This window comes from Microcaecilia unicolor, chromosome 1 (assembly GCF_901765095.1).
Source record: "Microcaecilia unicolor chromosome 1, aMicUni1.1, whole genome shotgun sequence".
In the NCBI taxonomy this organism is placed as follows: Eukaryota; Metazoa; Chordata; class Amphibia; order Gymnophiona; family Siphonopidae; genus Microcaecilia; species Microcaecilia unicolor.
The window spans coordinates 548365430-548379028 of NC_044031.1; the positions used below are offsets into that span (position 1 = coordinate 548365430).

A 13599-nucleotide genomic window follows, 5' to 3' on the forward strand; every position below is an offset into this window, starting at 1 on the left:
GAAACCCATTGTACCCATATATAGGTGCCCCCTTTACCCATAAGGGCTATTGTAGTGGTGTACAGTTAGGGGTAATGTGTTTTGGGGGGTTCAGCAGACAAGATAAGGGAACAACAGTGAGATGTGTACTACAGTGCCCCCTAGGGTGCCCATGTTCTCCTGAGATGTCTGTGTGGCCAGTCTACTAAGAATGCTGGCTTCTCCTACATTCCATTGTGTGTTTTTCACTTGGACATTTTTTCCCCCCAAAAATGACCAAAAGATAAATGCACAGAGCACAAAAACATCTAACAAATATCCATTTTTGAAAAAAAAAAAAAAGATAGATGATTTTCTGTTTTGAAAATGGCTATATTCCCCACTTGAATTTTGAAATGTCCCAAGTTGGACTTAGACGTCCTATCGAAAATGCCCCTCCATGTAACTTTGTAAGTCTAAGTGCTTTGAAAATATGCCTCAAAGTGACTTGCCCAATGTCACAAGGAGCTTTAGTGGGACTGCAAGTTTTAAACCCTGTCTTCCGTGATTTTCGGTCAATTTCTTTCAGTCTCTCTCAGTTTGTGGCCAGCCTGCTGTCATGATACATCTCTCAGGATTTGCCCACTTGTACACAATTGAAACATGAAAGCAAATTATATAAATTACCTTGTTTATTTATTAAAAAAAAATTATAAATCACACAATCAACTACTGTTGCTGGTGTACAACAGAACATACCTAATGTAAAACATAGAAACAAAAAAATACACAATATGAAACAAAAACAAAAAGCATACTAAAAATATTACAGCAAAATATTCTCAAACATAAATATAAATGTTCGCATTGTCTGCAGTCAAAAGTCATCATAATAAGATTCAAATCAGTCTGTCCTTAAATGCCTGCTTAAAGCAAAATGTTTTTAGCATCATCTTAAATTGTCCCACATTCTTAATTGATCGCATATCAGCTGGCATGGAGCTTCATAATTTTGGACATGTAGTATAGAAAATAGATACTATACTCAGATTTTAACACATAGAATGAGGGCACATCTAATTGTTTATCAATATATCTAAAAAGTTCTTAGGCATGCAGACTAGCAGCAGTAAGCAACGGAACACAGTTGTTTAAAATCTGAAAAATGATCAGAAGTATTTTATATTTGATCCTCCATTAATGTAATTTAAACAGAACAGAAGAGATATGATCAAATTTAGAAAAACTAGCAATCAGGCATGCAGACGCATTTTGAGTGGCCTGTAGTGCCCTCAGAGTTTGTGCTGGGAGGCCTAAAACTAATAGTAATTGAAATGTGGGATAATTACACTTTGAACAACCAGTCTGAAATTAGAAGAAGATAAATAATCCCTTAACTATTTAATCAGTCTTAATTTATAGAAGATTACTTGTACAATCCTCTGCAAATGAGAACGCTTAGATAAAGAAGAATCAAGTGTGATACCTACATGTTGAATTTTATGAATAACAGGAATCCTCTTCCAAGGGCTGGTGGTAGGGTTCTGTAATAGAATATAGTACAAGTAGTGAAATAAAAAAAAAAACCCAACAACCTAACTTCTAGTAGAATCTTACCAGTTGTAGTCAACTCTATTTACACAATGGGGCGATTTTATAACTTGGCACTATGTGTTAGGAGCCTCAGTGGAGTGCTCTAGTGCCACTTCTATAAAGGCATCTGTGCACCGATACTATTATAAAATATGGACATAAGCTTAAAGGATGCATACAGTGTTGGGCACATTCAGTCATGCCTGGTAAATGTAAGTGAACATGCCTAAGTGCTGCCTACCACATGCATAACTTAAAAGTATTCTGTAAGTTATGCATGTAACTTGGAGACTTGCTCATGTCATACTCGTGCACAACCCATGTATATGGCCCCCTTGCAGTTCCACGTTAATGCATTTAATGAGCTATTTAATAGAATTGTACATAGTGCACAGATGTGCGTAAGTTCCAATTATCTGAGCAGTTACATATGGTGCATTTAACAACCTGCACACAACTATAAAATTGCCCTGAATTTGTATACACCTGCAGAGACCACTCACAGAAAGTTGCAGGTGTAACTTGTGCAGGAACATTTGTGCTCTGCGGGGGCATGGGGGGAGGGGAATTCTAGGAGCCTTTTTTATTAGTCATATACACTTGTATGTTGCCTTTATTAAATTAATAACATAAAATCACAGATGTAAAAATAAAGCCATTACTTCCCAAAAACACAGGTACAGGTGTCTATAGGAAGTATTGCCTTTATAAAATTGGCGTTGATATTGTACGTACATGGGCACAAGAGTCCTGCTAACCTGATTGTCAATACCTTTTCCCTTTGCTGGTGCCATTCCAATTATTTTGCAGTTTGAACACTGTGAGACTGGCAGCTCCCATGTGACTATTGAACCTTGAGTGGCTAAAATCATGATATGAGTGGGGCAGTACCAGGTGTGGTGAATTGTGTAGACAGCTCCCTGTTTTGTTTAGCAGAAACATTCCATGGGAACTGTTTTACACTGTTACAGTCTTGATCAGCTTGGGAGCCTCTCTCTGGATCACTTCTCTTCTCGGAGGGGCTCTTTTTTTTTTTTTTTTTACTAAAAGGTTGGCGCGCAGTGATGGGCTTGCTGCACACCAAACTGAAACTGTCGCCGGGCTACCGTAGGAGCCTGGCAGTAGTTCCCACCCCCAGCGTGCGCCATTTCTGGCGCTAGAAAAATATTTTTTGTTTTTGTAGCAGTGCTTACCTGGTGATAATCACTGCCTGGTTACTGCCGGAGCCCTTACCGTCACCTCAGTGGGTGGTGGTAAATGCTCCTCCCTCGAAATGGCCACACGGTAAGCGGTTCACTTACTGCACAGCCATTTGTTGAAGAGAAAAAAAAGGCAGCCTTTTACCCGCTGTGATAAAAGGGGGCCTCACTGCACATCAAAAACACACGCTGATGCTAACGCAGGGCCTCTTTTACCCGCTGTGGTAAGCGGACCCCAGAGTGTTTGGGAGCTTTATTCCCTGTTTCTCTTTTCCCTTGACATTCACTCTGCTGCCACACAGAATTCTAAAAGTAGTATTTCCACACAACAGGCAATCAATTTTGCTCCAATTGCCTCATAACAAGACCCTTTGCTTTGCTTCTGTTACATATCTAAATGAGTCTCTGTATGTATATTTATATGATCTGTTTCTTGCATAAATATTTCTAAATATAACCTCTGTGTCGTAGGTGCTTATGATGGGAGAGCCTTTCTTTGATTGCCAAGTAGGTTTTGTAGGCTGTCAAGCTATATGCCTTAAAGGAATTATGGGTGTAAAAGACTTTGAAGAGAACATGAATCGAAGTGATGCAGTAAGTAAAATAGCATAAGTTTTATGTCTTAAGAAACTTGTTCAGCAGCCTTGAAATAAGCATCTGAAAAACATTACATATGCGGGAAGCATTATATATGTGTTTTGTTTATTTTTAGAACTTTGTTTCACTGTTGAAGTGGGATACAGGGATGTAAGATACCAACTCTGGACCATTAATTTTTAAAAGTTAAAGGACATAGAGGGGCATAATCGAACGGCGCCGGGTGTAGGGGTGATGACCGGCTTCGTTTTTCAGCCGTAATGGAAACCGGGCTCGGCCATCTCAAACCCGACAAAATGCAAGGCATTTCGTCGTGGGAGGAGCCAGCATTTGTAGTGCACTGGCCCCCCTCACATGCCAGGACACCAACCGGGCACCCTAGGGGGCACTTCTAGAAATTTAAAAACAAAACAAAAACCTCCCAGGTGCATAGCTCCCTTACCTTGGGTACTGAGCCCCCCAAATCCCCCCAAAACCCACTCCCCACAACTCTGCACCACTACCATAGCCTTAAGGGGTGAAGGGGGCACCTACATGTGGGTACAGTGGGTTTTGGGGTTTTTTGGATGGCTCAACATTAACCACCACAAGTGGAACAGGTAGGGGGGGATGGGCCAGGGTCCACCTGCCTGAAGTGCACTGCACCCACTAAATACTGCTCCAGTGACCTGCATACTGCTGTCAGGGAGCTGGGTATGGCATTTCAGGCTGGCATACAGGCTGGCAAAAAACATTTTTTTTTATTTGTTTTGGGTGGGAGGGGGTTGGTGACCACTGGGGGAGTAAGGGTAGGTCATCCCCGTTTCCCTCCAGTGGTCATCTGGTCAATTGGGGCACTTTTTTGTGACTTGGACCTAAAAAGAAATGGACCAAGTGCAGCCGGCAAAATGTTCGTCTGAGCCGGCCATCTTTTTTCTGTTATGGGGCAACCACGCTCCCGTCCTGCCTTCTGTACCCTCCCTTGAAGGTTGACCGGCTCCGCGACGAAAAGCAGTTGGGGCCGGCTAAAATCGGCTTTAGATTATACCGATTTGGCCGGGATCAGGAGATCGCCAGCCATCTCCTGATTTGTGTCAGAAGATGTCCGGCGATCTCTTTCAAAAATGAGCTGGATAGTATCTCAAGGCTGCTGATGTTACAGTAGTCAATAATTTCACACAGTGACACTCTGAGGGGCCCTTTTTACTAAGGTGTGCTGAAAAATGGCCTGCGGTAGTGTAGACGTGTGTTTTAGGCGCACGCAGAATCATTTTTCAGCGCACCTGTAAAAAATGCCTTTTTAAAATTTTTTTTGCCGAAAATGGATGTACGGCAAAATGAAAATTGCCACACATCCATTTTTGGTCTGAGACCTTACCGCCAGTCATTGACCTAGCAGTAAGGTCTCGCACAGTAATTGGGTGGTAATGGTCTACGCGTGTAAAATGCCAATTACCACCAAATTACTGCCCACTTGCAAAAAAAGAAAAATATTTTCTGGCGTTCGTAGTGGATGCGCGTCAAAAATGAAATAACCCAAGGGCCATGCGGTAGCTGGGCGGTAACTCAAAATTGACATGCATTGGATACGCGTAGGCACCTACGCAGCTTAGTAAAAGAGCCCCTTAATTTTGCTGCTCTTCTCTTGGCCTGCCCCCAGAACACCCACAAATCTGCTTCTATCTGTATAGATTACTTTTAGCCCTATAACAACTTACAAAGCTAAAAGTTATGCATTCTCCAGGCTGGAATCTTCTACATAAACCTCTTATAGATCGGTACCTATTTCTGAACACATAAGTAATTTAAACATTGCCCCCATAGTTTCATGTTTAAAGATTATTAAGAAGTTTGATATACCATCTTTATTTGGTGTACAATAAATAAAATAATTTAGAGCAAACAGGAAACAGAAGTACAAATATGAATAGGAAAGAACAGGACAAAGCAAAGCAAATGGGAGGCGAGGGAAGGGATGGGGTAGAGAAAGCAATGCTGATACAATCCCTTAAGCTGGTTCTTCCAGCAGAATAAGGAAATACTGGTTGTTGTCTGAGTGATAAATTGAGAGTTAGATTTATAAGATTGTTTCAAAGCATTTTAAGCACATCAGTAGGCTTCATCACCATTTGTTACTTAGTACTGTGTATTCAGTTTGTGAAATAAAGAATAGTTTCTGCATTAGTCTTCCTGTTCGTTCTACACAGTATCCTCAATAGAGCATAATTTTACAGAAATGTTTTGTACACTGATTTGTTCTCTTTTCCGTTTCAAGGAAGCTTGTTTCTTCATCTGTGGAGAGAATCTGAGCAGCAAAGGGATGACTTACCTTACCAATTCACTATTTGATTACAGAAGTCCAGAAAATAATGGCATTCATGCTGAATTTATTTTGGATGCATCTCACCACAAGGTCAGAGAATTAAATTAATTCATTGTTAGTTTAAGTGTATTTACGTAGGGATTCTTTATGCAGTTGTCATATTTTGTTGATGTAGTAGGTGTGAGCTGTCTGGTCTTTGTGGTCTTTGATGAGTAGAGCTGAACCTCATCTTGTATAGCACCCTATTTTTCTCACTTAAATTGAATACTGCTATTAGTGGGGAGTCCCACATGTGTGACCAAGGTGAACTGTATCTTAGGAGAAAGCCAAGTTGCTCATCAATAGGTAGAATTCTCTTCCTAGTCAGTAGAGAACTGAAGAGAGCCACAAGGCCTTCTGTAGTGTAGAAAGTACTACCTTTCTAGGGAGTTCTGGTTGATAAATGCTCACATTCAGTCTTGTGTGGTCACATGACATACTTGTGTGACTTATTTTTAGAGGGGAGGAAAGTGTTTTATTAGAACTCTCATTACAGGTAAGCACTTTGGCTTTAAATTCATATGTTCCTTTTAACTTTGCTTGACAAACTATTCTGCGGTTATTCCCTTGGTGCTGATTGCATGTGCATTGTCTCCCTTCTGTAAGTTATGTGAGGAAATATAACTGGCAACATCAGAGTCAAAATAGATGTTGCTAATTAAAAAAAAAACATAATGAATGTATGTTTTCGGTGATTATCAAACATAAATCTATATCTGTATAGAAGTTGATTTTTTTAAAATTTACCATTGATAAATTAATACCTTTTTATACATTATCAAAAATCTTTTTCTTGTAAAAGATTCCAGTTAGAATGAAATAAATTGGCTGCTATGTGTGGAAGGTCAAGAGATCAGTATTTATACAATTAAAGGTATTCATTAGCTTGACATTATTGATATAGTGGGTAAAATGTCTACCAGAATTAAGGATCCCTTTTGTGTAGTTTGCAATAGATGTTGCATTACTTATCTAGAAAGGTGAGTTCTTTGGATAACCTCTGTTCTTTTTCTACGATAAGCTTTTCTATTCGACTGCACACAAAGTCAAACAAGCATAGGTCTCTGATGCTTCACATATCATGTTGTAATCTCAAGATTCTCTCCTTGTAGAACTTTTGGTGTTTGCTTTGCTTTGTTGATAGGAGACATACACAGAGATAGCTGGAATGCAGAGGTTTGGAGCATTCTACATGGATTACTTGTACACAATGGAAAGCATCAGTGGCAAAGGTACTGGTTTATTTTCTTTATGTTTGCCCACCCTTCAATAACAGAAAGAAAGACTTCCTCAGAACCACCTGGTCCTTGACCATTTGTCATTTAGTTTACCTTCAACTTACCTTTTGGATTTCTACTGGAGTGATTTTATCTGTACTGAGAGTTGACTTTTCTTAAGGTCTTTCTAGTATTTTGAATTCTTTCATTTCTATTTTTAACTAAGAAGGAAATGAAAAGTAGGTGTTACATGTAGCAGACTTTGTTTTACGGTCTGTGTATTAGTTAATTAATTTGCTTCTTAAATTTTGGCTACATAAATTAATTTTATCATGAATAACCATGAACTTTTTAACTATTTGTGTCACATTTCTGTGATTTTCAGAATGATTAACTCATTTCCTATAATAACTATAGCAAAGAAACTTTCTAATACTTCTGTCCCACATGAGGGGCTTTTGCTATATGGATAGTTAAGATAACTGGCCAATAGATTTCATTTAAGCCATCTCAATAATTATTGTGTGTTCTACTCCAGTAAACCAGAACAGAAGGGCTGTTTGCTTTCTCTCTGCCATCAACAGAGCAGAAAAGAGAGTTTCCAGACATTAAAAAAATTTTTTTTAATTTTTTTACACATAAAACATGCAATTTGAAATACATTGTATAACTTGAATAGTTCAATAAAACAAAATTCGTCATGATATTGAAAGTTACAAATACATTCATTAAACCTAAAAGGAAAAAACAAGTTATACAATTGATTAGACCACAATTCAATCAATGGGGAGGGGGGGAGTGATTCAGATAATAGGAGCTCTCAAAAAAGAAAAAAAAAAAAGGAAAAGTACGTATATGGCCTGACCTTGAGTTTCCAGATCTTAAAATGCAAAAATGTATGTAGGAATGAGCATTTCTTCCTGAGCTACAGTATCATACAAAATACAGTGAGAATCAAATTATTTTGTGAGAGATGATTAAAGTTAATCTGGCATACTTTCCTGATTTAGTGAAGATTATTGTAACATCTATATGTTTCTGTAAATTAAGAAAAATGTTTCAACCTCTGAAATGGTTTAATGCCAGTGAAATATGTTAGGAAATGTAGATGCTATGAATGAATGTCTGAGTTTGATTATAGGTATTGTAAATTTTTCAATAATAATGTACAGGTGCCAGCATGTCAGAAATAAATGATTTAATAAAAGACTTTTTATGTTTGTTTTCATTTACACAACCAGATGCCCCACTACAGTACTAGGGTGGAATTATGTAAAGAATTGAATATGGTATATAATAAAGGACAGAATCATTAGTTTTTAGAAAACTGAGAGTTCTAACTTTGTATTTCCCAGAGAAGGCAGCAATTCATGTAAATAAACCTGGTGCTGCTGCTGCTTTGTCTTTGTATTAGCACTAAAGTTATACTTTGACTACAGATTAAGAAAAGGTCATGCAAATATGAGGACAGGTGATAATAGCTTCCTGTGTCCAGAGTTTGTTTTTCCTGATAACCATCTTCTCCCAGTATTTTGTTATCTTCTTTGAGGTTATCAGATGCCAATGTCAGTTTAAAATGAAAGGAGTGATAGAATAAGGACAGATAGAACATCTTAGGTTGAAGTTCAGTTTTCATTGAAGTACTATTTCTATCTTTAGAATATATCTAAATGAAAATTGAGATGATAAGATTATGGAAAGACTGCAAAGTCTACATAAAAATATATACTGTTAAATGTTCTGACAAAATACAGGATTTTATGTTCTTGATGAAATCTTAAACATGTAGGAATTTTCAGTTTGGCCTATTTAACTTGTTTGGAACTTGGAATTCTTTGATTAATCTGCAAGTCTCTTCTGGACAGTATTGACCTTACAAGGCTCATTTGTCATGTGTTTAACATGGACCAAACCAGATTTCTTTTCTCCGCACTGTATATGGTAGTTTTGTGCACTGATATAACAATATATTTTATTAGGTTCTGTAAATCAGCAGGAATCAAAGAGTGAAGAATTTGCTAACATACAGGAGATGTCTACCAAGCACCTCGTTATAGGTCCAGTTGATCTTCGACTGGATAGTAGTGCAGTTCACAGGATTATGAAAATGATAGTGTGTGCTCTGGACCATGAGTATGAACCGTATAGTGCACATAAACCAGGTAAGTGGAGGTTTATATACTAGTCAACTGTAGGTTTTATATATATATATATATATATATATATATATATATATATATATATATATATATACGTTTCTATTTATATGTAATCATAAAAGCAGAATTTGCTCATTATAGAGAGAAAATGAATCTATAAAGTGGAGCACCTTAAAAAAAAAATCATGACTGTTAGAACTTTTTTTTGTTTAGTTACATTTGTACCCTGCGCTTTCCCACTCATGGCAGGCTCAATGCGGCTTACATATTGTATACAGGTACTTATTTTTACCTGGGGCAATGGAGGGTTAAGTGACTTGCCCAGAGTCACAAGGAGCTGCCTGTGCCTGAAGTGGGAATCGAACTCAGTTCCTCAGGACCAAAGTCCACCACCCTAACCACTAGGCCACTCCTCCACTCCATTTGTCTTGGTTGTCCTAATAAGAGTAATATACTTCACTTATCAGTCAACATGAGACAACATCCCTCCTTCCTCAATGCCTCTTCACTAACAATCAGTCGTGGGGGACCAGAATTTGAAGGCACAGTGGTGGATTGTGACTCAAGAACAGCAGTGCAATCTTCTTCTCTGTCCTTCCATATGTGAAGTAAGTGTGTCCAACCTCCTAATAGCTACCATCATGGGTGTTATATAAGATCTGTTTTTATATGATTATTATGATACATTACATGAGGTAATTGCCTTGCTGCTTAATACATGTGACAAGATAAAATTAAATAGAAGATATACACCTCAGTTCACAGGTGGAATAGCAGCAGATTAACCCTGTCAGAATTTTACATTAGTATCTATAAACTGGGGGCTCCTTTTACTAAGCAGTGGTAAGCAGAACACGGGCTTACCACTCACTATAATGGCAGCAGCCCGGCAGTACTTCCCACCCCTACCGCGCTGTCATTTCTCACGCTACAAAAATGTATTTATTTTTGTAGTGCTGGACTGTACCCAGCGTAATCGGGCAGTGCCACATGCTGCCTGATTACCGCCGGGTTAGCTCAGGAGCCCTTATTGCCACCTCAGTGGGTGGCAGTAAGCCCCCCCCCCCCCCCCCCCCCCCCCCCCCACAAATGGCCGCCTGGGAAGTACTTTACTTGCTGCTTGGCCATTTCCTGCAGGAAAGCGAGATCTTCTCTTTTACCTTTCCAGCTGTGGTGAAAGGGGGCCTCAGCGTGCATGTAAAACACATGCCACCAGCACCGGCCCCCTTTGGCCGCAGCTTGGTAAAAGGGGCCCTGGATGAGATATATATTTAATTCAGTAAAGTAGAGTATTCAGTCTGAAAAGTGATGACTTGAATCCTGATTGAGTTGCTCATAGTATCAACAATTGGTGAAAATGGATGAATGCACTGGAAAATCTGGGGTTTGTCAACTTACAAAAGTATATTGCAGTGCTTTCCAAACTTTTAACCAGTATGTGTCAATTTCACTAAAATTTCATGTGACACTAGGTGGTGATGAAAACAAAATTGTAGATCTCTTATCCCCTCTCCCTCATTTATCCAAAGCATGAAAACAATAGCAGTGGTGGTAGAAAAAAATAACAGCATTCAGCACAGGATCTTATATATCCACATACACTCAGGGATCCCAGCAATGTATAGGTGTCCAATCTTAACAGGAAGCCTACATAGGAGGAGGAGGCAGGCAGGACCTGTGAATGTTCAGTGACTCACAGGGTACATACTGACCACCACTACTGGGCAAGGCATAGTGGAGGTCCAGAGGGAGTAGGGAAACAGCCTGTTTCTGTCACCACATCCAGCAACCTACAGTTTGGGAACCACTGGTATATTGTATGTTGTGTATAATATAAGAGAGTTTAAAATTAGTACTATTTGGGCATGAGAGAGAAAATTATTTCCTTAATTCATGGCAGTTCAAGATTGTTCTAGAGGCAGACATGTATCTCTTTAGCTAATAATTGCTTATGGCTCTTTCCTTCAGGATAGTGTTTGTATCTTTTCAGAACTGCATGGTTACCCAGTTCTGGATTTCTGACAGACCCATACAAAGACTAGGGGACACTCGAGAAAGTTATGTGAAAATACTTTTAAAACAAATAGGAGGAAATATTTTTTCACTCAACGAATAGTTCACTGGAACTCTTTTCCGGAGGATGTGGTGACAGTGGTTAGCTTATCTGGGTTTAAAAAAGGTTTGGACAGGTTCCTGGAGGAAAAGTCCATAGTCTGCTATTGGGAAGCAACTGCTTGCCCTGGGATTTGCAGCATGGAATGTTGCCACGATTTGGGTTTCTGCCAGGTACTTGTGACCTGGCTTGGCCACTGTTGGAAACAGGATACTGGGCTAGATGGACCATTGTTCTGACTCTGTATGGCTACTCATGTTCACCCATACAAGCAAATTGTTTTTTGTTACTCAAAAATGACAAATCATAATAGCATGGTTCCCCTCAAGACCACAAGCACCCTGGTGCAGTAGATATATCCAGAAAGGCAAAAATATGATTAACATGTTTATCAAGCCCCAACCGGATCTCATCCACTGTTGTGGCTACAAGCGCCTTGGTGCTATGAGCCCTGCAGAAACCATACTAATACAAATACAACAGTGAATTTCTTGACAAAAAAAAATCATCCAATTGCATATAAACAGTTTGTTCTATTATTTTCAGTAACACAGGCAATGTGGATGTTGGACAGTAGTTCACCAAAACATTACACCTTATTGCTGAGCCCTTCATAACTGGCCACACTGTAGGTATTTTCAATTTATCCAGAAAAAAATCCAACCTCCAAAAACATGTTAGCAATCTTAGCTAGAATCAGGGCAATAATATCTCCCAACCTTCTTGACAAAGCTGGGGAACACACATTCTCCGAGGACAAGCAGGCTGCTGTTCTCACATATGAGTTGACGTCTGCGTCGGCCCGGGAACCGGCATTTTGCAAGCAAAATATTTTTAAAAAGTCTTGCCGGAGTCTTCTGGCGCGGACTGATTTCCCACCCTTCGGGTGAACGCGTTCCTTAGTTATTTTTTTTTTCTCCACGTTGAGGTACGGTCAAATTTTTTCTCCACTCCTCTCAGGCTTGGGAAAGAGTCTCATCCGTTTTGTGGTTTTTGACTTCTTTCTTTTCCTTTTTTAATAGAAATTTACATTTTAACAAAAATAACTTCCCGTAGTTTTCTTTATTTTTTTTGCCCTTTTAAAGTTTCCTTGTTTTTCGATGCGGCCAGCTTAGGCCGTGCGGTTGGGTTGTTCCCTTCTTTTCGTGCCCTTTTTTCTTTTAACAGGCACGATCACGTCTTTTAATTTCGTCAAAGCCGTTTTTACTTCCATGTCATCGAAGACACCCAGTGGCTTCAAACGTTGTACTCGGTACAACCGGACCATCTCAGGTACCAGTACCCACGCCTGGTGTATCCAGTGGCTTGGGCCCGACCATAGCGCTTGTAGTTTGTGTCTTTGCATGAAGATACGGACACTAGCGTCTCGAGAAGCCCAACGAGAAAAGCTTTTTGGGGCTCGGTCCGGTCCTTCGACATCGACATTGGTGCCGAGGTTGGCAGCATCGACATTGAGGGACGCATCGACATCAGGAGCGAAGGTAATGGCTACGGAATGACCAACTTGTGCTGGGAGCAGTGGGGAATCGAGTGGGTCTCCACCTGTCTCGAGGTCTCCTGTTATGCAGGCCCCCCGGGACCGACCTTTGTCGGATCCGGCCCTGAAGAGACATGAGGATTCCACATTTTCCTCATTGGTACCAAGGAGATTTGATGACGGGCGTCAAGCGAAGGTGAAGAAGCACCGTCATCGTTCTCCTTCGACACACGGTGCCGGGAGCTCCGGGGCGTCGAGGGATTCGGCACCCAAGAAGCGTCGGCGTTGAGAGGATCACTCTCCCTCTATTCAGGAGGTGCCGATGCGTCGGTCTAGCAGCCCGGTACCTGCTCCCGAGCCTCGACAGATTCTGCCACTGGCTCCTTTACCGACCCCGCAGCCTTGTCCGATGGTGGCTCTCAACGAGCGCATCAGGGCCCTGCTTCCTGAGCTTCTGTAAGGGTTGCTGCGCCAGTCTACTTCAGTGTTGGGGGTGCTTGCGCCTTCCGTACTGTCTGCTGCAGCAGTATGTGGCCCTTCACCTGTGGTGAGGCCCCTGACCTCGGTGCCGCCTGCCACCCAGGTCGACTCCTCTTCGATGTCGGTGGAGGAAGCGTCACCGGAGTCCAGGCGGGCGTCGACTTCTTGGCACTGCCATCGAGGGCGTCGTTCCTCGACATCGAGGCAGGCTCAGTTTCAGACTGCTCTGAGAGATGTCTTGTCCGATACTGAAGATGAGCGTTCATGGGAGGAAGAGGAGAATCCCAGGTACTTTTCTTCTGATGAGTCCTATGGGATTCCTTCTGAATCTTCCCCTCCACCAGAAAGGAGACTTTGTCCACCGGAGAGTCTATCCTTTACCTACTTTGTCCGGGAAATGGCTTTGGCTTTTCTCTTCCCTATGGAGGTTGAGGATGAGCCCAGGACTGAGATGCTCGAGGTCCT

General features: G+C 40.7%; 1 protein-coding gene across 1 annotated transcript in view; it reads left to right on the forward strand.

The window, feature by feature from the left end:
- VPS13B (vacuolar protein sorting 13 homolog B) overlaps positions 1-13599 on the forward strand; it is a 1674799-nt gene that overhangs the window by 180516 nt on the left and 1480684 nt on the right. The window contains 4 exon segments of the mRNA XM_030217225.1: positions 3222-3344; positions 5602-5739; positions 6833-6920; positions 8885-9067. Of these exon segments, the coding sequence (XP_030073085.1) occupies positions 3222-3344; positions 5602-5739; positions 6833-6920; positions 8885-9067 (532 nt within the window).